Source organism: Lycorma delicatula, chromosome 4 (genome assembly GCF_047948215.1).
Source record: "Lycorma delicatula isolate Av1 chromosome 4, ASM4794821v1, whole genome shotgun sequence".
NCBI lineage: Eukaryota > Metazoa > Arthropoda > Insecta > Hemiptera > Fulgoridae > Lycorma > Lycorma delicatula.
In genome coordinates, this window is record NC_134458.1 from 88,968,722 (window position 1) to 88,991,808 (window position 23,087).

Below are 23,087 nucleotides of genomic sequence, written 5' to 3' on the forward strand. Positions count from 1 at the left end.
TAGCAATCCGTGTCTTAAAAGTCAGCAATGTATTTACCCATAGTAAGTGAAACTGCACCCATTTTTTAATTTTGTAACATGGACATTATTTTATTACGTGTGACTTTGCAATCATCATTTTATTTTACTTATTTTTAATTTTGTATACCCTAAAACATCTCATGTTTTGTGGGACCATTAGACTCCAAGGGGATGTAGATTATTCATTTTGCTCAAAATTTATTTTGTCCTCATTTTATGCTTTTTCTGCATTGATTAAACCTTATATCTAAGATAACTCATTTTAGTTATAGTTAAATTATCATCTAGCTATGTTTTTGCAAGATAGAAATATGTTGACCACCATAGCCTACTATTTCTCCCAGTTGCTACTTCTAAGAGGCGCCACAGCATATTGATATGTATGTAAACTGTATTTTCAATGTGTGTGCACGTGCAAGCACTTATTTTACAGATTTATTCAAGATTATCTGTCATTTTGAGGTTCTTCTGCCTTGTATGAGTGCATTTAATTGTTTACTGTTTACTGTGTCCAGAAATTGCTCTTAATCTGTTCACATAAAAAAAACTTGTTATCCAGAAGACTTGAATGACTAGATGTTAGAATACTATTTTTTTACACATGCCTCTAGGACTTGAATCCTATTAAATTGATCTAAATAAACAATATTGTATAAGTTTTATTTTAAACATAATTGTGTAATTCTAAAAAAAAAAATATTTTTTATAAAAAGTGATGTATTAAAGATCCGACACTGAAAGGTTGTAACTTCGAATTACTATCAGCCTTAGCATTATCGGATCATCTTCACTTCAAATACTAACATGTCCTTAATTTTCACCTACACTCATTTTTTCATTGTGCATTTCGTATTCTGTAAACAACAACCATTATCAATGATTCAGTAATTCTCTCTGTTATATTTCATAAATCATAGTTCATTGCAATTTAAAAAAAAACTTGCCAGTTAGAACAGGTTTAAAAAACCTATTAATTATCATAAGATCTTTACAAACAATGTAATCACTTTTTGGGATTATCTTGAGAGGTTTTTATAAAGTAAATGAAAGGATAGAGGAGTTATGTTCCTATGAAATTGCTCTGTTGTAGAATCTAAGTGATTAAAATAGAACTTGTTTGTTACATGTCTTATTTATTTGTTATTTATTCTTTACTGCTGTTGTAGTATTCCCTTTCCTCTAATATAACTAGAATTATTACTCAAGGTTTTATATACTAACAATTGAGGAGTTTTTGAGTAATTTTTTCCAATTAAAAGAAAATTAATTGACATTGATTAATATAATTGTTGTGAACTCTTAAAAGAATTAAAAACAGATGAACTTGTATTATTGAAGTATGTTTTTATTATTTAATTAATTTATCTTGGTCAAACAGGTTTCCGACCAGGAAGAGTTGGAGGGCCGCCAGGTGGTGGATCTGACAGAAACTTTGATGAAGGTTATGGGGGAGGTAAGATTCCCATAATTTATTTCTATATAATTTCTTTCTTTCCCTGAGTTAGGCAATATACTTCTGAAAACTGCTGTATATAAAATTGTTTTCTTTTTTTTGTATAAATGTGATCCAGAATTCTTTTTTATTTTTTACTTCATTTCCTAAGAAACATTTTGTGTTTATTGTGTTTGCTGCTATGACAAGTGTATGTTTCTTGTTTAAATATAAATATATCTTGTATATATAAATAATAAATAAATATAAATATATCTTGTATGATTTCTGTATAAATCTAAATTCATAAGAGAATGGTGGTTATTAATGTATGAAAGGTTTTTAAAGTAAGGAAGGACCATTCTTCATTTGCCACGTATATACACAATGTAAACTGATACATGTATAGCTCAGTTATTTCCTGCTAAGGGTGAAGTACGAGGATATATCTGATTTTTGAAGGCAAAAAACAATTCTGTTGCTGAAATTCATATGCAAATATCTGACATTTACGGCTAGAATATTATGAGTGATGCAAGTCAAACAGTGGTGCTGCCATTCGTTTCAGGAATGGCAAACAAATGTTCATGATGAAGAACTTAGTGACCAGCCAGTAGTGATGATTTTACTGAAAAAGTTGAAGAAATTCAAGAAAACCAGTGCTTACTGTGTTACAATTGTCTTTGATGTTTTACGAACTTTCATTTATGAAATTTTGACTGAAAAATTGGGTGTAATAAATTGTGTGTCAGATGGATGTTGAAGATGTTAACCAACATACACACAAAGAAAAACATCTCTCTGCAGTGCATGAATTTTCCTAGAGTTACAAAATAAAGATGACTTTTGGTCACATTGCAGCTAGAGATGAAACCTGGATTTCTTACTTGAACTTCACGACAAAGCAGCAGTCAATGCAGTGGTTGCATTCATCATCTAGACTGAAGAAGAATGTCAAACAAGAACGTTAGGTAAAAAAGCTTGTGACTACTGTTTTGTTTTGGGGGGGGGGGGGTCAAAAGGGATGGTGTCTTGCTTGTTGATTAGTGATTTTGGAACTATTGCACAACATTAAAAAAAATCTTAGAAGAGCTATATATAAAAACAAATGATGTGGGATGCTGTCCCACATTATTGAAAAATGGCATTACTGCGTGGTTCAAGTCACTAGCAGCAGAATTTCTTGAAACCGGCAAAGATTTACCTGCTACTGGTAAAGTTAGATACAGGTCCTGAATTTTTTGCCCCTTTTTTTTCCTCTAAAGTAGAAGTAGAATGATTGTTTCATCAATCAGAAATTTATATTTTATCGTACAAGATTTATTTTTGTCTCTTCTATGTTGAAAATTATGTTGTTTTTTTTTAATATACTTTTTTTTTATTTTTGTTTATTATGTTTTTATGCCTGGATGTGTTGCTTATATTTTATAAAATTGCTATTGGTCATCTCTTTATAAAGTTAATTTAACCGTTTTTACCTTATTTTATATATTACTTGCATATGCATTATTATATATTTATATTAACTAATAATTATGTTTAGGCTTTTACTATCTTTTTTTAATTCAGTTTAATAATAAATGAGATATATGTTCTCTAAAGTCATATGTATTATACATGATGAGTATGCAGGTTTTTTTTTTATTATATAGAGTTCTTGTTTAGTATATATTCATATCTAAATTTTTATTCATTTGCATTCTTATATTGTATTTATGATACTGGTTTACAAATTAGGAAAAAAATTTGGAACAGAAACGCCAAAAGCAAATTTTAATCTATTTTGTGCGCTGAATGTGAAAAAAATTTTTCGGCACCTTTCACATTTTTGTTATACATCCTTCAGTATTGCTAAATAATATTAAATTTTGAAAGAGACCAAGTTTTGTAATTAAATTAAATTGTTATAAAAATAGTGAATCCACTTACCAACAGTTGTGATTATTGAGTATCCAAGCTCTTTTGGATTATTCCTCCGTCATCAGGGATTACTGATTAATTATGAATTTTATAGCTGTGCATATAAATTTTTATAAATAGGAATTAAAATGAGAATAGAATTTAAAATTATTATGTTCATAACAGTTGATTGTCAATAATTAAAATGAGTCAACGCTAAATAAGTCAAAGAAAAACTTCTTGTCAGTAAGATGTTTACAATTTTTATGTCTATAGCATAACAGTAAATCAGTAATCCCTGATGGAGAAATAATCTGAAAGCGCTTGGATAGTCAATATTCACAATTGTTGGTAAGTGGAGACTCTACTTTTATATAAAATGTATAACACCAACAGTGCCAGATGTTAAGAAAATTAAATATTGTAGTTTATTATATATAATTTGAATACCCATATTTTATTGTGCTTTTTAAATAAAAATCCCTTATAGAATACAGCTGTAACAGATAAAACTTACCTAAAACTGGAGGTGGTGAACTAATATAAATTACTTTTTCCTTTAGTGTGCAGTAGGGTCCTCTCTTTGTAGAAATCAACAGCAGTCACTCATTGATTCATCCCATCTGCCTTTGTAACGCTGCTCCATTTGCAATATATCTTGGTGGAAGCATTCTTCCTGCTCATCACTCAGAACACCCAAATTTAGTGGGAAAAAGTCAAGATGGGAATGTAACTAATGAATTTTTAATGACATTCAGCAGCCTAAATTTTTTATAGTTCAACAAAAGATTTTGTTATAAAAAATCATTATTTTATGTTTTGTTATTTCTAAGAAAACCACGATCTATATTCTTAAATGACTTCCATGTTACTAGCTCTACATTATTCAACTTTTTGTCAAAATTTTCATCATTGAGTAATTTTCTAATTTCAGGTCCAACAAATTCTTTTATCTTGGCATCACTTAACTTAGTAAACATTTCTTTTAAATATTTTAATCTTTCTTTATTCAATGCTTTGACAAAATTCTTCATCAACCCTAATTTTATATATAAAGGTGGCAAAAAAACATGCTGACGGTCGACTAAAGGAACATATTTACTATTGTTTTGTTCAGAAGTAAAAGTGCCTCTTTTTGGCCACTCTTTAATCACATAATGTTCACTTGCTGCATGGTTGTCCCACAAACATAAAAAAAATGCAGTATTTTGTAAAGCCACCTTGCAGACGGAGAAGAAGACCAATAACTTTTAGGTTGCCACAGATACTCCATAAGTGAGGGTCGTAATTTACTGTTTTCAAAATTAATGACATACTTTCATATGTTTCTTCATTCCAGCAGCATGTGCTACAGGCACAGAAGGATTTTTGTTTGAATTATACAGTAGCACTGCTTTTAAATTTGTTTTTGGTGATTCTATTTGTAGTTTCTATTATACATCAAATATGTTATAATAGCGATCTTTAAACAAAGATAACTAAAAAAACAGATGTGATAGAGCATTTTTGATTACATGTTCTGTTTCAGCATAAAAAATACTTTATAAAACGCTAACATAAGTGTCTCTAAAATATTGTAGACCATTGTTATTAATGATAGAATATTTTATAAAGTTGCTTATTTATTTCGGCATTATCGCCTATATATTTTAATGGTCTATTGGGCATATTATTTTAATTTGTAATTTTCTACTGATTTGGATATACCAATTTATTATTGATAATAATAAACAGTAGTATAGGGTACAGCAGAAGTTACTCCCACATTTTGAAGGTTAATTTAAAAAAACTAAATGAGTTAAAAAAAAATCTACTAAAAAACGTATATAATTCAGTTTTTTAAAGTGAGTTTTGAAAGCTATGTCACTCAAATGTCTGCCGTCGTTTGTGATACATTGTTGAAGCCTTTCTTGGAAGTTATTCAATACTCTAGCACATCTCAAGATCAATGACGGCAATTTCTTGTCATATCGCATCCTGTAAGAAAAAATGTAGACTTTGAGGAGAATCTTTAAAAAATTTTCTTTTAAGTATCCCATGGAAAGGAATCACAAGGGGTCAAATCTGGTGATTGTACGGCCCACTCAATGTTACATCATAAAGAGATTAGATGATCAGGATATATATTTCTCAAAACTGCAAGCAAACATTGAGAAGTGTGAACTGTAGCTCCGTTCTGTTGAAACCAAACATCTACTGAATCTTCAAGTTCATCTAATCTAGGCTGCAGAAAACTCTGTAGCATCTCTCTCTGTATTGATCTGAGGTCACAGTAAACTGTAACACCATTGTCTTAAAAAAAATAGAGGCCCCATATGCTAATTTGTTCTGTTGCACACCAAAAAGTAAACTGAGGACTGTGCAGCTGTTTTTGATGAAGTTCATGGGGATTTGTCTCAGAACATGAAAATCTTGTATGTTTACGCTTTTTGTATGTGCTAGCTTTTATTGCCTGCACTTATTCTGGTGATGGTTTTCTTTTCAATGTTGATCCAGTTGCGTGGAGATTAGAAACCCATTTAAAGAAGTTTTCATATCCTATCCAGCACATCGACAAAGACCAAGCATATACTAAAGGCTTGCTGAGTTGAAATTACAGATTCATTGTTTTTAATAAACACTTCCAACAACAAAGTCATGATGTTCTCCTTTCCAAACCATGGTAGCAACAAAAAATGGAGGGACTGTCATTAACTAGTGAAACTCCGTCCATCTCGGTATCCCCATCACATATGGCACAGTGATGTTTTCTAATGTGGGAGGTACTTTTGCTGCATCTGTTATAATGATATCTTTATTTCTTATGACATTACTGAATATTTTTACAAAAATTCCAATGAAAGGAAGATTGAAATTATACCAAGTCTCTTTCATAGAAATAATACAGAAGAATCCATTACTAAATAAATAACTTCTATTTACAGGAAAGAGGTTAAACAGTGAAAGCTTTAAGTAGTACTGGGTGCCCAAGATACCCAGTACATGGGAGAAGAGAAACCGAAAAGCGTTAGTGTATTTGTTGTTACAACAAGCAGTAATATTTTGAATACCATGCAGCGAGCTGTGATACACATTAACCTTGACAGTGAGTGGAGAAAAGTGCAAAAGAGAGGGAACACAACCTGTAGCTGTGCCAACCACCAGTGCACCAAACACAAAAATATGCCATTGATGAAGGATGCCATAATATTCATTGTCAAGTATTATATGCACAGGTCAGATCAATCAAAGGATGCAAGAAAAATTCTGTGCAGAGTTCACCACTGATCCACCCGCCAAGTCATCCATACACAAGCTCATAAAGAAATTTGATTAAACTTGGTCTGTGCTTGAAAAGAAGCATCAATACCCACCCGTGAAAAGGACAATGGGTCAGAAGGAGTGGAGGGTGTGGAAAGGCCTGTCTGGAAGTGACCACCAGCTTATTGTCACTGTGATCTCATAGGAGGGATATGGTGGGAATGGCCTTCCCATTTTTGTTGGGTGGAATAATTGGGAACTAGACTTGGCTGCTTTTGAAGATGTGCTTGACGTAAGTGAAGTGCCCCTGGCTCAGTGGAAAAGGCCACCAGACTAGTGGCCTCATTAAAGATGGCCTGCGGCGAACTCCCTGGGAGACATATTAGAAAAGGGTGACCTCCTCTCTATTGGTGGTCGTCGGAGATTGCTGACAAGAGACGGGTGTGTCTAGCGGCTAAAAGGAAAATGACTAGGGCTCATTTCCCTGTCCTGAGGGATATATGTATGTCCCAATACAAGAAAGCCAAGCCAAGTTTGCATCATGCATTCAAGAGGCAAAACAAAAAGCATGGAATGAGCTAATTGTGGAGGTAGAGGCAGACCCTTGGAGCAGGCCACATACTATATTGGTGAAAAGGAGTATGAGACCCAGGGTTCCTGCTATGCAGGACGCCCAAGAAGTACAGGGCATAATCAATGGCTTTTTTTCCGGATGGTCAAGAGATAATGATTGACTACAGGGATGATAGAGAGATTTCACCCCCTTTTACACAGGAGGAGTTATTGGATACAACTTTATGCATGCCCCCAAGGAAGGTGCCAAACCTGGGACAGTTGCCGAATTTGGTTAAAAGGTTGGTGGTCCAGGTCGCTCCAGATGTATTTCTTGAGGTATATAATGCTTGCCTTGCAGAGGGGGTATTTCCCCACAGGTGTAGATGCCAGTGGCTGGTGTTAGTCCTCAAACTGGCAAGGGACCCGGCATTGCTCTCCTCATACCGGTCACTGGCCGTGATAGACGCCATAGCGAAAGTGTTGGAGCACATGCTCCAATGCAGAATATCCTAGGTGGTGGAGAGGGTGGGTGGACTCTCCGCCAGCCAGTATGGCTTCCAGAAGGGGAGGTTCGCCATTGATGTGCTGGGCGCTGTGTGCCAGGTTGTGGAGAGAGCTGTGAGGAGGAGACGAAGGGCCATGTGCATGCTTGTCACCCTTGACTTGAGAAATGCATTCAACTGCATTTATCATGTCATAATAATGGGATTGCTAGTGGAATGTAGAATTCTGCTGTACCTCCGACAGATGGTCAAGTCATATCTAACTGGGCGTAGGCTTATTTGCTGCCTGGAAGATGGAACAACAATTGAGTGTAATTTATACAGAGGAGTACGGCAGGGCTCAGTCCTTGGAACTACTCTCTGGGTGTTGTCTTATAATGGGGTCTATCACATTTCCCTTCCACTGGGGGGATCCTGGTGGATTATGCTGATTACCTCTCTTTGGCGGTGGAGGTTGACACAGTTTGTAAGTCCACCGTTAAGATATGCAATGCTTATCAAACCATCAAAGAATGGATGGCATAGTGGCCCTCTAGCTTGCCCCTGATAAAGCAGAGATGTAGGCAATTGTCTTTGCCAAGAGACTCACCTTGGAGGGAAGATGGATCGAAGTCAGACTTGCAATTAAATATTTAGGGTCTGGTTTAGAACACAGGCCATCAAGACGACTGCTGAAGCAGAGAAGACAATGAGGTTGGTTGCCAGTCTCCTGCCCAGTTCCAGAGGAGACTGCTGGTGGAAGTTGTGTACGCTACAATGTTGTACAAGGCCAAATTTTGGGGGAGTGTTGCAAAATATTTAGGATGACTCAAGGCTTCACACAGGAGATGCTGTCTGTGGATAATCTGCGCCTATCACACAGTTTCTAAGAAGGTAGTCGAGGTCTTGGCTGTTCTTTTACCTATAGACCTGTTGATTGAGCAAAGGAAGAGACTGGGCATTGGGACCTATATCTTCTGGTGATAAGAGGAGAATTTTTGCTGATACAGAAGAGGGGTTGCTAGGAATTTTGGATAAGGAGACGAAAGGGCGGTGGATGCACTGCATTGTAGGAGATATTAGAAGCTGGTACCGAAGGAATCATAGCTCGCTGGGTTACTGTTTTTAACACAGTTCCTGGTGGGCCATGGAGGCTATAGAGCGTACTTGAACAGATTCTATTTTGACCACTCGGACCTTTGTCCCACGTGTACTGAGGAGGAGACCTCTTTACATGCTTATTTTAGTTGGGCACAGAGGTCATGCTTAATCCAGAAGACACTCAGAGAATTATGATGAGAGGACCCTTAGAGTGGAAGGCTATAGAGGACTATATTAAGGAAGTGAATGACAGATTACATGCCTTGGAGGAATCTTGACAGGGAATTCAACACTGGAGGGTGCTGGGACATACAGGCCCATGGCTGAGCGCTTAGAGGCCCCCCGAGCATGTGGAGGTCGTCTTTGTGCAATGAGGTTGCAGGCACTCTGTATACTGACATCTGATGGCTGTATACTTTCCCTGTTAGAGGAATGCTCTAAGAGCAGTTTCAGAAAGGGGAAGGAAAAAAAAGAGGCACAGAAGGAAGACCAATGAACAATATGTCAGTGCATCCTAAAGGACCTGAACCTGAAGCCATACAATATCATGGCTTTTCAAGAGTAAAGCCTACAGACCATGACAAAACGTGTATGATATTGCACATGGCTACTGCAGGAAATCAAAAGTGGTTTACTCGTTCCAGATCATGACTGACAAATGCTCACTTCATGATGGACGAGGGATGGTTTCATCTCAGTGGCTATGTTAATTTGCAAAATTTGCGATAAAAAAATTGGTCTGTCATAAACTCATGAAAAATATTCAAGCTACCACTGCATGATGTAAAGTTTGGATAGTGTGGTGTGCTATATCAAGGATGAGAATCATTGGACCCATTTTCTTCAGAGACACAGTGAACACATACACATAGCCAACATCTTCCAGCTCTCCATAGAGCAGCTGACACCAGATGAACAATGTTTCATGTATTACCAGCAGGACAGTGCAACAGCTCACACAGCACATGCTACCTTGGAAGCAGTGCACCCAGTTTTTACACCTTATGACTATCTTAAAGGATCTATGGCCTCCGCAGTCACCTGATCTATCCTGTTTTAATTTTTATTTGTGGGGCAACTTGAAGGTCAAGGTTTTCCAGAACAATGCAGGAAGTCTTGATGCACTGCAATAGAATATATGCATTGCCAACACCAACATCAAACAGGATGAGTTACAGCAAGTCGCTTTGAACATGTTCCAGGCCAAACTAATGCTGGAAATGTCCACCTGTAGTCAACATTTCCAGCATTATATCCAGAGATGGAAGAACCAACGTAAGTTTGTTTTGTCTTTCATTTACTTGTTTAATGTTGTCTTACAGTTCATGTGTTCTTCGCTTGCTTTGGATTCAGTTTATCTTGGGTCACCCGTATAATGCTATCAGAAGTATTTATGTAATATATGGAAACAGAGGCATATGTAGAATTTTTTTAGAGGGTCATTATTAGAATTGTTTACAATAGACATCGTTATTTTATTGTTATTATCATTATTATTATATCATGTTACAATATATTTATTTTACAGTTTATTTTATTTAGTTGAACACTGTAAAATATATAACACATAATATATTCAAATATAACACATTCATAAATACCGTAATAAAACCTTCTATAACGTATTTTTTTCATAGCCTTAGGGTACAATTTTTTTTAACATCTATTTCATTTTGTGTAATAAAAATGCTTGTACTAGTGCCACATGCCATTATTATACTTAGCACAATAATCATATATTTTAGTCAGTGGTTATTTGTATACGATATGTAAGACACTTTACATAACATTTAAAATCCATGGAAGCAATCAGATATGAAATAAATTTCATTAAACACATGTTAATATGGAACCCACTTAGGTTGAAGAATGAAACTGGCACTGATGAATCCACATTCTATGAAGGAATTTGAATCAAGAATTGAATGCAGTTGTCTCAGACATTCAAATCAGTACTCTACTATAGTGTATTATTGTTTTGAAAAATCATAGTTTAAAAAGAGTACTGGTAGTTAAATTAATATAGTATTTATAATGTACGTAGCCTATGGTATATTATGTTACTACATTCAGAAATTTCAGCACTCGCAATACAATGTCCAATGTTTCTTTTTCATTAGTTCATTTAACACATCTCCTACTGTTGGAGTGTAATTTCTATCTATGTTGAGGAGTGCTAATTCATTCAAACATGTATTTCCAGTAGAATTATGCAAATATGTTTTTAGAGGGTGTAATGTTGAGAAACATCATTCATTTGTACATGTGGACACTGGGAGTACAGCTAGTATTTCTAACAAAGTGAATATATTTGGCATTATGTTGGAATTGCACATAGCTAACCCATCTATGGCCAATTTTGGTTGGTCTCCCTTCTGAAGACGTGCAATTTTTCTGTACCGTAATTTTAATTCATTATTCACATCTTCCTGGCAATCGCTTCTTATTTCACTGGCATAGAATTCTGTGAGTGAAGTGAAAGCATAAACTTTAGACAGCAGGTGCAGAAAGTCTGGGTTTGTAGGTAAAAGGCAATGAAAGCCTTTCAATATTTCCTTGCGTTTCCAGAAACGTGAATCTAGTTGGGACATGAAGGTATCCAGAAATGGAATAAAAGTAGAGACACGATCACTGATGATAAGCCCAACTTTACACGGTTTTTTGCTCATGCTGACATGCTAGGGATTTGAATGGATGGAGAAACCCAACCTATTCAAGACTTAAGAAGCACAAATGAAAATTTTTTATCAACATTTTGGAATATACATTTCATTTCACTGTTAATATCTTCAGCAAGGTTTACTGCTTCCACGAGATCAATAGTTAAATTCTGCTGGAATTTACTCAATGGAACAATTAAAGAAAGCAGTCTCTGAATACAAAACTGCGGTATCACAAATTGACAGTCAGTCAAAACACATATAAGTGAATTTTCTTTTAAGGACGAGTATTTTTCTTTCCATTCTGATGTGCTTTGAAGGGTTGCAATAATAGGGTTATACAATTCCACCACTGTGGCCATGGGATTATACCTTTCCAACCAACGTGTTGTGCAAAATTGAACGAGTTTTTCACAGCAGGAAGTTGTAGTTTCCATTTCACTTATCGCCAATTTTAAAACATGTTGCCTTTTAGGAGTATTAAGAAATTCGTAGACTCGATATTGTACATATGCACTTTCTAATGGCAGTTATTTCACAAGCACTGGATACAGCTAAGTTGATGCTGTGTGTAGACATATAAAGCTGATGGAATTATTTCCTTTACATGTGCCTGGACTTCGTTTACTTTTTCTGACATGGACATAGCTCCATCATATCCTTGACCATGAATCTTATATATGTTTACATTTAATGAACGCAACTTGTCCAATAACGTTGTTGCGATTCCTTTACTGGTCACATCATATAGTGGTATGAAAGTTTTCCTTCACATTGAAATTTTCTTTATTAACATAATGAACAGACAGTGATAATTATTCTAAGCCTAATATGTCTGACTTCTCATTGGTGAGAATAGAGAAGCAACTGGAGGCATTAAGTTCTTTCATGAGATTTCGAACAATCTGGTTGATGCACACTTCAATTGTTTCATTCCATATTCTAGGACTGGTATACTGCACATTTCCAACACTACACGTCAACATTTTTTTTAATGCAGTATCAGTCTTACTTTGAAAGCGAAGAAGTGCCCTGAAATTGCCATCATTTTCTTCTGGTTCTTGGTTGACCTTGACCTGGATTCGTCCTGAATCCATGTACTCTTGGAGTACTCCAAGAGTTGCAGAGCGACGTGTTGTTTCCTGCAAAACAAAATACTCTTAATAATAGGAATAAGTTTTTCCTGTTCTCCAGTTTCTTTTGAGTTGTTGCAGTATCTATTAGCTTATCTATAAACTTTTTCTTCCCACATGAAATTTCGGTCAAAGTACCAGCTACCTCCAAATTTCTTTTGTGAATATGCAAGCCACTTCCAGCAGTAAAGCCATTTAAACTGAAATCGCAGATTTCGTTTTCCTTTTTTTGGAAAAACAACCCAATATCATAAGCGTGTGTGGTTCACTGGAACTTGAAGATGTTGAAGCTTCCAGAACCAGAACAGTATACTTATCACTTGTAAATGATTCAGTGGGCATGTCAACATAATTGGGTAATGTCGATGTACATTCAATACCAGCCAGGTTTTTACAGGAGAGTGTGAAACTAGTTTTTCGGGAAGAACGTTTGCGACATCATTGTCACGTTGCGGCAGCAAAGAAATATTTGGTAATGTGAAATTTTAAATAATGTTACATCTCACTACCAGCATGCAACTTTTTGTTAAAACCATTGTAAAACCATTGAACTTTGAGGTTGCTTAGACATATTAAAGAACAGGGAACGATAATGTGAAGTTTCTATTTAAAAATACGAACTGTAAAATGCACAAACATTAAACGAACGTTCCACAACAAAATCTGAACTCAGATTAACAAGTGAATACCGCTGGACAATGTACAATATTTCATATATACACTGCTGCCACTGCAGAGCTGTCCCAACAATATGTTTCACAACAAGTAACTTTATATGGTGTCGTCCGTATTTTATTACAAGGTCGGTATTATTATCATACCTTCTTAGTAAGCGGCACGGCTTTGATGGTCTTTCCTCTCTTTCAGTAGACAAGAAGAGGTATATGCTTTGACACTCAACATGTCAGTGAGAGCACTGCCGCCTTCTCAGAATACTGAATGATGGTTACTGTGTCGTACATTGAATGATGTACTGTATGTGTATGTGCCACAGCTTTGAGTGCAGGGATTAAATTATTGAAGCTGTCGCCCTTCCTTCGATGTCGATAGATTTTATTACTCTGACAGTGAGAAATTACAGGAGAGAATGCAATGGATTTTTAAAAAAGATACTCAAATATATATGTGTAAATTTATAGTAGTTTTATTTTATATAGGCCTAACATTAAAAAGTACTTAAACCTTCAAGAGGGGGTTCAAACCCAGTAACGTCCTTGCATATGCCCCTGTATGGAAAACAGTTCATAATAATAAAGTGTGTCCGTAAAATAATAGTGGGGTTTTATGAGAGGTGGATCAAAAAATAAGTTACACCCTTGCCGTGTTCTTGAACTGAAAGGGATATATTAATGTGGTTGCAGCACTGGTTTTGTTGTCTTCATGCTCCCCCAGCAGCAATTCTGTACAACATTCATTATGTGTGTATTGTTGTTGTGAATATGACGTGTCCTCTAGAGGTTTCGTCCAGCATAGATATGTGTTCAGTAGTCCGATTTTTGTGGGAAAAAAAATTACAGTTATTGTGAAATTCATCACCAAATTGTTGAAGTATATGGTGAGAAACAGAAGAACAAATGTGACTGATGAACTACATGCTGGGCGTCCTTCTACTGCAAACACAACGGGTAATGTGGAAAGCGTGAATAAAATATCTTTAGTAACCAGCACATTAAAATTAGGGATATTGCAAGTGAAATTAACATCAGTTATGGTAGTGTGTTTGCAATTTTTCATGATCAGCTTTGCTACTATAAAATGTGTGCACGATGGGTGCCACATCTGTTGACCAACAACCACAAACATCAACATTTTGCATCTGCTCTTTCTTCTCTTCAACATTATTTCAGGACTGGTCCACAGTTTTTGAAACAAATCATCACAGGGAATGAGAGCTGGGTGCTTAATTATTCTCCTGAGACTAAACGAGCATCACATGAATGGAGAGACAAAAGTTCGCTGCAGCCAAAACAATGAAAACATCTCCACATGTTCGAAAGGTTATGCTGACAGTCTTTTTCAATTTTGAGGGAGTTGTTTACAGTGAATTTAGCTCCGAGGAACAACAATCAATGCCGAATCTTACTGTAAGACTTCAAAAATTCCGTAAAACCATTAAAGATCAAAGACCTGGGTGATTGAGGAATGGGATCGTTTTTCTTCACAGCAATGCTACTCCTCATTCAGCTCATGTGACAAAGGAGTTACTGCAAAAATTCAAGTGTTAAGTGTGGTCTCATCTGCCTTACACTCTGACCTAGTACCCTTTGACTACCACCTGTTTGGTCCTCTCAAGTGAGACATGGGAGGAGGCGTTTCGCTAATGATGATGAACTGAAGGAAGCAGTCATTAAATGGCTGGAGGAAATTGGACAAAATTTTTTTCGAAAGTGGAATTGAAAAACTTGTCACAAGATATGAAAAGTGTTTAGAAAAATTTGGTGATTATGTCGAAAAATAGATAAAAATACATAGTTTTTTGTTCAATAAAAAAAAAAATTGTCTTAAGTATGTGTTTGTTTCATAGAGAAGGTGTAACTAACTTTCTGATCGTCTCTCATAAATGGTTATAGATTTGAAACAAAGCATTGTAGAGAGATTAACTATATGTTTAATGAAAAAGAGAAATACCCCAAGTTTCTTAGCTGTTAAGTAGATTTCATTGCATGCTCCCTTAGTTGCCCTGCAGACATCAAGAAGATATTCAGTCTCTCGTCATACATGGCAGAGAACATCTGTTGTGATAGAAGAAACATATTCAGTGATCCTTTCTTTTAAATGGTCTATATTTTGAACTTGAACGGAATACACTTGCATTTTTCATTTTTTCATAACCCCAAAAATGGAAGTCCATGGGGTAAGGTCTGGAGACTGTGGGGGCTGCACAGTCCACCCTTTTCATCTGACCTATTATTGAGGAAATGTTTCATTAAGAAAATCCTGCATGATTGTGGCAAAATGTAGAGGACCCTTTCTAATTAGAAAATGGAATTCTCTGTTATTTGGTGCACTGTTATTTGGTCCTTCTAACTTATCCAGAAAGATGTTCCCTGTTATTGATTTTTCAGCAAAAAAGAAGGGACCAATAACTCTATCTTGTCCAACAGCTGGTGAGCTGTTGGACAACATAAAAAAAAACATCCAGAAACATGAAATATTACTTCATCACTTAAAATAAATGTTTAAAAAACATCATCCTGCTCTAACCTATCTAGAATGTCTACAGAAAATCAAATCATTTCACTTTGTCCTGTGGGTAAGTTGTAACACCTGAATTTTATACGCAGTGAAACATAACCGTCTTTTTAACACATTGTGAAGTTTTAAAAATCTCCAACTGTCAAGAATAATTCCGCTGGATATCTTCGGGCTACACAAGAAACTTGTTCACACTGCTTTAATAGTTTCATCAGATACTGATAACCATCCTGGATGTGTTTGCTCCTGTACGCTGCCTGTTTCTTTGAGTTATTTATCCTATTGCTGAATGTTTTTTTCATGCAGGGGTCTTCGTTGTACACACGACAGTATTCATGCCTAACACGTGTAACTTGACTCAAACATAGCTGGCCACAACACACATTAAACCTTCCTCTGCGCTGCAAACATGGTGACTAACGTGCATGTGCTGCTTCCATGTACTAAAAACAATGCACATGCACTAGCTTTTGCACACATAAATTTGGAATGTTTCTCTTTCATTTAACGTACAGTTCATCTTTCTACTATGCTTTGTTCTGAAGCTATAACCATTTAAAATACCACAATTATTTTATGGATTCACTGTATAAAATTAAATTATTATTCAGGTATGATGTAAAACTTAAAAAATTAAATTTTTTCCTTAAAAATATAAAACTTTATAGATACAGGAATAGAAAAAAATAACACTATTATGAACTTTGTAGATATTAAATTAAAGAAAGTTAAAAATAAGCTAAAATTATAAGTTATAAAAAAGCTATTTTACAATAACTGTAATCAATTATATCCACATCACAAAAAAATTACAACTTACAGTAGCATAGCCAGTAGACATTAAAATATATGGATGGTAGTATGAACTGAAGATGCAATGTAATATAAAACAAATTGTCAATAATAATGTAAGAATTATAAATAAATAAATATATATATATATATATATATATGGATAGATGATACAGAATATATATATATATATATATATATAATGCAATTAATAAAACAAACGTATTATGTGTCAAAGTACAGTCTATTTTCTTCAATAAGATATGGTTGTATGTTTTCTATAAAAAAATTGATAAATTTAATTTGAAGGGGAATTCCAAAAATAAGTTTGTATAGTTTTAATTGTGATTTTTGGTCTTATATGTTGCTTAAAAATATATTGTTATTTTTATTGGGTAGTATATTTTGACAAAAATATATAAACACATCTATTATTGCTGGTTTTTTTGTTTTTCTTTTATTCTAGGTGAATATAATGACAGAGGACACAGAGGTGGAAGTGCTGGTGGAAGACTGCAGAGTGGTGGATTCGTTCAAAGAGGGCATAGAGGAAGTTATGGATCATTCAGTGATGGAGGACAAAGTCGTGACTGGTCAAAATCAAGTGGTGGTGGTGGTGGTGGCAGCGGTGGTAGAAATTACAGAGGTGACAACCAAGATATACAAGACATAAACATTAGAGTCCGTAGAATGTGCACAGATGATACTAAAGAATCTTCAGGTAACATAAGTACGTATTAATACTTTCAGGTGTAGCTCCCTGTTAAATTGACTGTCTTTGCCTTTGATTTTGATAACAACAGCAGTAATAAATGCCAACATGTACAGAGTCTTTCTTGAGCATGATACAGCAACCGGTTAATTAAATTTGACTGTAGCTGTTGGCAATACATTTTTACTTATGCACTTTAGTTGCAAAAATACTGCTGTCTATGACATTCCAAATGTTGCGGAAACAGGTTGTAAAGGATGTTTACCATCTTACCCAGAATGCTTTGAATAATAAAAATGTTTGAGAAAATTAATATTTGAAGAATGATAATATCTTTTCTTTTAAGTATTGCCACTTATGATACAACTAAACCACAGAGGGATTTTTAATATTGTTTTTAATGTGCATTCACCACAATAAACACTTAGTGTCTTTTTTCTTATTTATTGAGCATAAATTATTCCAGTTGAATTCAAACAATATGTTCAATACTTAACAGTTATTTTAACAGTATAACAGAGTTAAATTGTATTACTTAATAAGATTTATTGAATATAATAGATAATGTGTTATAGTCCTTTTCCAATCAAGATGTCCTCGTCTGTATGGACACCTCATTTATACAGATAAAACTTGACAGTGTCTCGACAAGAGAGGTTTTTCTATATTAATAAAGAAAATACCCAAAATCAATGATTATATTTTATAAAAAGGAAGTTTCACACCTAGATGAAACTTTTGTATACCTTTTAGTGATTAGTATGATGTAGGTGTCAAAGATAGAATAATTTTTTTGCAAAAATCAAATGTTTTTATTAAAATTAAGGTAAAAATAATATTCTTAGGTTTTTTATACAAGCGAAGTGTTGAATTGACAAACGTTTGATGATTTGGTCGCAAAAATCAAAAGTTTTTTTAAATACACTAAAAATGTTATATTCTCTTTAGCAAGAAACTATAAATATACCTGTACATTTTAGACTGTTCTAAATGACTAGTGGGTTGAACTTTTTTCTGTAGTATTTAATGATTTAATTTTAAGAAAATAAAATATAAACAATTTGCACACTATGACATTTTTTAGATATTTAAATGTGTATAGGATTTTATTATTTTCTTTTTTCACTGCCAGTAGAAATTTACACATTTATGAACTGCTGGGATCAAACAGTTGTAATTAGGAACATCAAGTAAATAGATCTCAGAAGGATGCACTTATATTTCCTCCAGATTAGGAAGCTAAGCTTAAATAATTTTATAAAAAATTCAATATCATAACTAATCCTCACCTGATTTGTTCTGCTTAAACGTTTTAAACTATGGAGTTCTTGAAACAATATGTATGATTTGTTGAAACCCAACGCAATTTCTTTTACAGCTCATTAAGACAAGTTTAAAGTTAAAAAAAATTAGCCAAGTACTCCAAGGAATACTTACCAGAACTTAGTTAGTCAATTTATCATATTTATTTTGTAGAAAATATTTTAAAATAAAATTAATTTCCAAGATTGTAAATTAAAAATGATTTTCTTTCATATGAACTTCATTTTTTAAAGTAAATGTGGCCATAATCCTACAACTTTACATAAAGGCAAAACATTTGCCAATCTTGGAATTGAACTAAAAAAAAAATATTTTTATTGAAGATACAGTAATGTTATGAAAATATGTAATTTGCTGTTATTTTTGTTAATTGTTCAATTGTACTTTATATAAAAAAACTACTACTTTATGTCTTTGGGTATTGCATTAAAGATATTCGTAGCAGAAAGTTTAAAAGTCAGAATTATTTATAAAAAAAAGGAATTACTGATTATATGTATTCAAAAATTTATTTAATAAAATATTTTGTGCTATTCAGTAATCAATCAGGTTTGACAGTGGTGTTTAAACATCTTTTCTGGCTTTAAAACAGCTAATAGCTACTTGAATATGTAGTTTGGATTATATTGTATTTACTGTAGATAATTTATTTGTTTTTAATGTGGTTTGTTACATATATGTCTCACTTTAGATACGTACACAAAATTTCAGCATTTAAGCTGTATAGTTTTCTAGTTATAAATTAGTAAGATTTGTTCTACTTATCTGAAACAAGTAATTTAAAACGAAAATTACGTACTACTGTTTGCTTAGCAGCAGGAAGTTGTAAGCTTTGAATCCAAAATTATGTAAGATATATGGTTATCTACCCTGGACAGGTCCCTTGCAAAATGCTGTCTGCTTTCTTTTCTGTTCCCAACTAAACTTTTAAGATCCTGATAGCTCCCATTTGTTCTAGATTGTATATAATTTTTTCCTATTTCTTACTTTTTTCCCACATTTTCTTATCCCTCGAGCAGTGTCTTTATCAATCCTCTATTGATATCTACCAGTTAGTAGTTAGCTTTCTTATTCTATGTTCTAATTAAGCTTCTAGTCTCATTAACTCTTTTAATTCATTTTCACTTCGTTTTCATATTCACATTCCAAATGCCTTTCATTTTCTTAGTGTCCATGTTTCATATTTGTGTAGAGGCACAAATAATGTAATAAGCTATGGAATCAACCATTTTTTCAGACGATAAACATTAAGTTCTGGAAAACTATAACAACTTCTTACTGAGAGTTATAAGAAAATATTGTACATTGAATTAAACTCATTAAATGTAAATTTTGTATAGATAAGACTACTGTGCAATATTTCAGTGGAAAGGAGGTTGATAATGCGATGCTGTGATAAACTGATTACCTGAATCATTCTGTATATTATTTGTAAATATTGTCCTTATTGATGATGTAAAATATGCTGTTTTAAAATGTAAAATATGTAAATCAAAACCGTACAATTAGGGTCATTATTCCATTTAAAATAGATTTAGAAGTTAATGGGTTTTACTGCAGTAAGACAAAGAACATGAAGGTATTTTATCTTTGAACTGTAGTAATTACTACTAAATTGGATAAATTTTACTATAAAATTTATGCAAATCATATTCCTTCGCAAACATTTCTGGAATGTGATGTAGAAACCATTGGAAGATAAAAGAAAAGGTGGCAACATATATTTAAGTAGAATATTATGAATAAGGTATAGTTAGTAATAGTTATGGAGGAGAATAGAACAAGGTAAAAGTCCATAATTTTTATCATTAAATAAGATAAAAATGGAAGAAAATTATCCCTATTTGGTATTTAAAATAAGTTTGTGTATTGGTGAAGCTTAGAAATAAATCATAGGTCTTGTGGCTAACAATTTTGCCAGATATATTGTCGTTACATATGCAGGTGTGTGGCATATGGAGGGGATCATTTGTTACACATTTTAGGAGTTTTGGTCTTTTCCATATACACACACACACACACACACACACAATATTATTATTGCCAGCTTTTTGCATACTATAGTTTGCAGGAAATTGGGTTGTAGGAGTCTGTCATACAATATTTTGTATAGTTAAGGTTAAATGTAATAGTATAGTGTAGAAAGTAATTTGTTCATTACTTTCAGGCTTTTCTTATGATCAAGACTATTTTAGATCACATAATGACACTTTTTTTTTATAAGTATTAAAGTTTCTTACATCCTTTCACCAATAATTTTGGATGAGAAGAGTAGGATAAAGATGAAGGTTGGTTGCTATCACTAAGTATTGATAACCCTAATGTGTATTCATTCCTAAAAACATCCAGCATTGAAATACATTTAGTTTTTGATTGTATCAGTTCAAAACTTGACCTGTGGTAAGTCAATGGACATTATTAAAAAAATGAACAGCCTAAATCCAAAATCGTGAAATTTTAAATCAATGCATTTGTTTATTTTCAAGAAAAAACACATGGAACATACTAATTGCTGCAGGAGATTGGTTCAGTTGTTAGCATTTTATCATTATTTCACAAACCTTAGTTTTCAGAATACTATACTTAAAAAATTACTAACTGTATTAAACATTTGTTATGACAGTTTTAAGTAATGCAGCTTACTATCTTACCCAGGATTCAAAACTCCTGTGAGATTATTAATAATTTTATTATATTCTATGATGTTTTTGTTTCTGTTAATTTATTATTTATTTGTTTCTTTTCTCTTTCAGATTCATCTGGTCGTCCAAAGTTACAGCTTCAACCCAGAACAATAACAGACCCATTAAACCAACTGGCAGAAACAAAACAGGCATCTGCAATTTTCGGTGGGGCCCGGCCACGCGATGAAAAATTACAAAATTTAAAAGAATAGTTTTGCGCTCTTTCTTCTGCAGGTAAATAATTTTGTTTGTTTTGTACTGGTATGTAGGCTTAAAATTGTTGCATGTATTTTATTTTAATTCCTGTTTTTTTCTTTTTAAACATTTTTTAGCTTTATTTTATGTGTTTTTATGTATTACCTATTTAATTATAATTATAAAGTTTGTTTTTACTTTTATCATATAGTTTTATCTCATACTAAAATGTTCACATAATGTAAAAGCATTCTGCTTAATGACCCTCTTCAGATTGGAATTTGTCTTTATTATTTTTTAATTTTAACAGTGTTCAGTGAACTGTACCCAGCATTTCTAACTTTGAATATCGTTGAGAACCAGTTCAGTGAATTTTTCATTGGCTATCTTAAAATTATACTTGACATATTTCAATTTACAGGATGTGTCTTCTTGTGATATTCCAGAACCATCAAGTATCCATTTAACCATTTTACCCATGATATTGATATTTTTAAGCTTATGATCTTAATATTTTGTATGGTACAGGAAGAACATTTCTTGCTTGTAAGATGTAAAGTCAATAGACTATTTTATTAAGATTGTTTAAAAATTATAGAATTCTTACTGGTGGGTATAGAGAGAACATTAGCATACTAGATATTCATGATAAAGGGAATCACAGTATAATATACATACTCACTCACTTTGTAGTCTTCACAGATCTTGTGGGTCCATGACTTCCATTGCAGCCTCCTTCACCCACCTCTATCACAGTTTAGTATTACTATGAAAAAACACTAATTTGGAATTTATGCAACTTCAGACAAAATTTCCTCTCCTTAATTTGGTCTGAAGTCTGAGTTAGTGAATATTTTCAATAGATTATATAAAACAAATTAAACTAAGATTTTTTGTTAACGGTCATTGCACCTTCTTTTTCATGGTACTCTTTATGAATGAATTATGCACTTGAAGTATGTAAATCTGAGACTTTTCCTTTCATTAACATAAGGTTCTTATTAAGTTTCATTCATCAAGTTAATTTTGTAATGCATTACTGTTTATATTATTTTTTCTTTGTTACTGCTGTAAATGGAAAATTGCTCAAAAAGGGATACTTCTTACTTGTAATTTGTCGTGATTTCTGTCAGCTTTCTTTAAAAAAACATTGCTGTTCAACTCTTAACAATAACACAGAAAAGAACAAGTTTAATATGATATAAAACTGATTTTTTTTTTGTGCAGAAAAGTGGTTTGTAAGATAGCTTAAAGATAGATAAATTTTATATCTCTTAACTTAAAACATATTTCAAGGACTTTTCAAATATTCATAAAAAAAATTTTACCATTTTTATTTGAAAACAGTTTTCAAGCTGGAAAACAGGTTTATTTTCCAGTTCTTTTTTAAACTTAACTAGTTGAAGCTTTGTTATTTTGAAGAATATCATAAATATGTAAGTATATGTTAGGAGGCCCTGCCTTATCTGACAAGTACTTCAGCTGTAGGTTAATTTGTTTTATATAACTACCATATAGGAAACAAGTGTCCTGAGACAGTTCCCTTGACAGAGCCATTTTCACCAAATTATAAAAATACCAAGGTCATAATATACTGGTCCATACATCCTTTTAAATCCAGTGGGTATCTGAATAAAAATTAAGAGGATTCCCTTAGGAAAAA

At 33.4% G+C, this 23,087-nt stretch overlaps 1 protein-coding gene across 3 annotated transcripts in view; it reads left to right on the plus strand.

The window, feature by feature from the left end:
* The window catches only part of LOC142323632 (eukaryotic translation initiation factor 4H-like), a 61,161-nt gene that overhangs the window by 31,953 nt on the left and 6,121 nt on the right, over nucleotides 1–23,087 (plus strand). For 2 of the 3 annotated variants that reach the window (XR_012756141.1, XM_075363550.1), the window contains exons 4-6: nucleotides 1,400–1,474; nucleotides 16,977–17,240; nucleotides 21,299–21,463. Coding sequence is in view for 2 of the 3 variants with exons in the window: in XM_075363550.1 (XP_075219665.1) it covers nucleotides 1,400–1,474; nucleotides 16,977–17,240; nucleotides 21,299–21,441 (482 nt within the window). In the remaining variant the exon portion in view is untranslated. The remainder of the gene's footprint in view (nucleotides 1–1,399; nucleotides 1,475–16,976; nucleotides 17,241–21,298; nucleotides 21,464–23,087) is intronic. The other variant, XM_075363552.1, reaches the window with a different exon arrangement.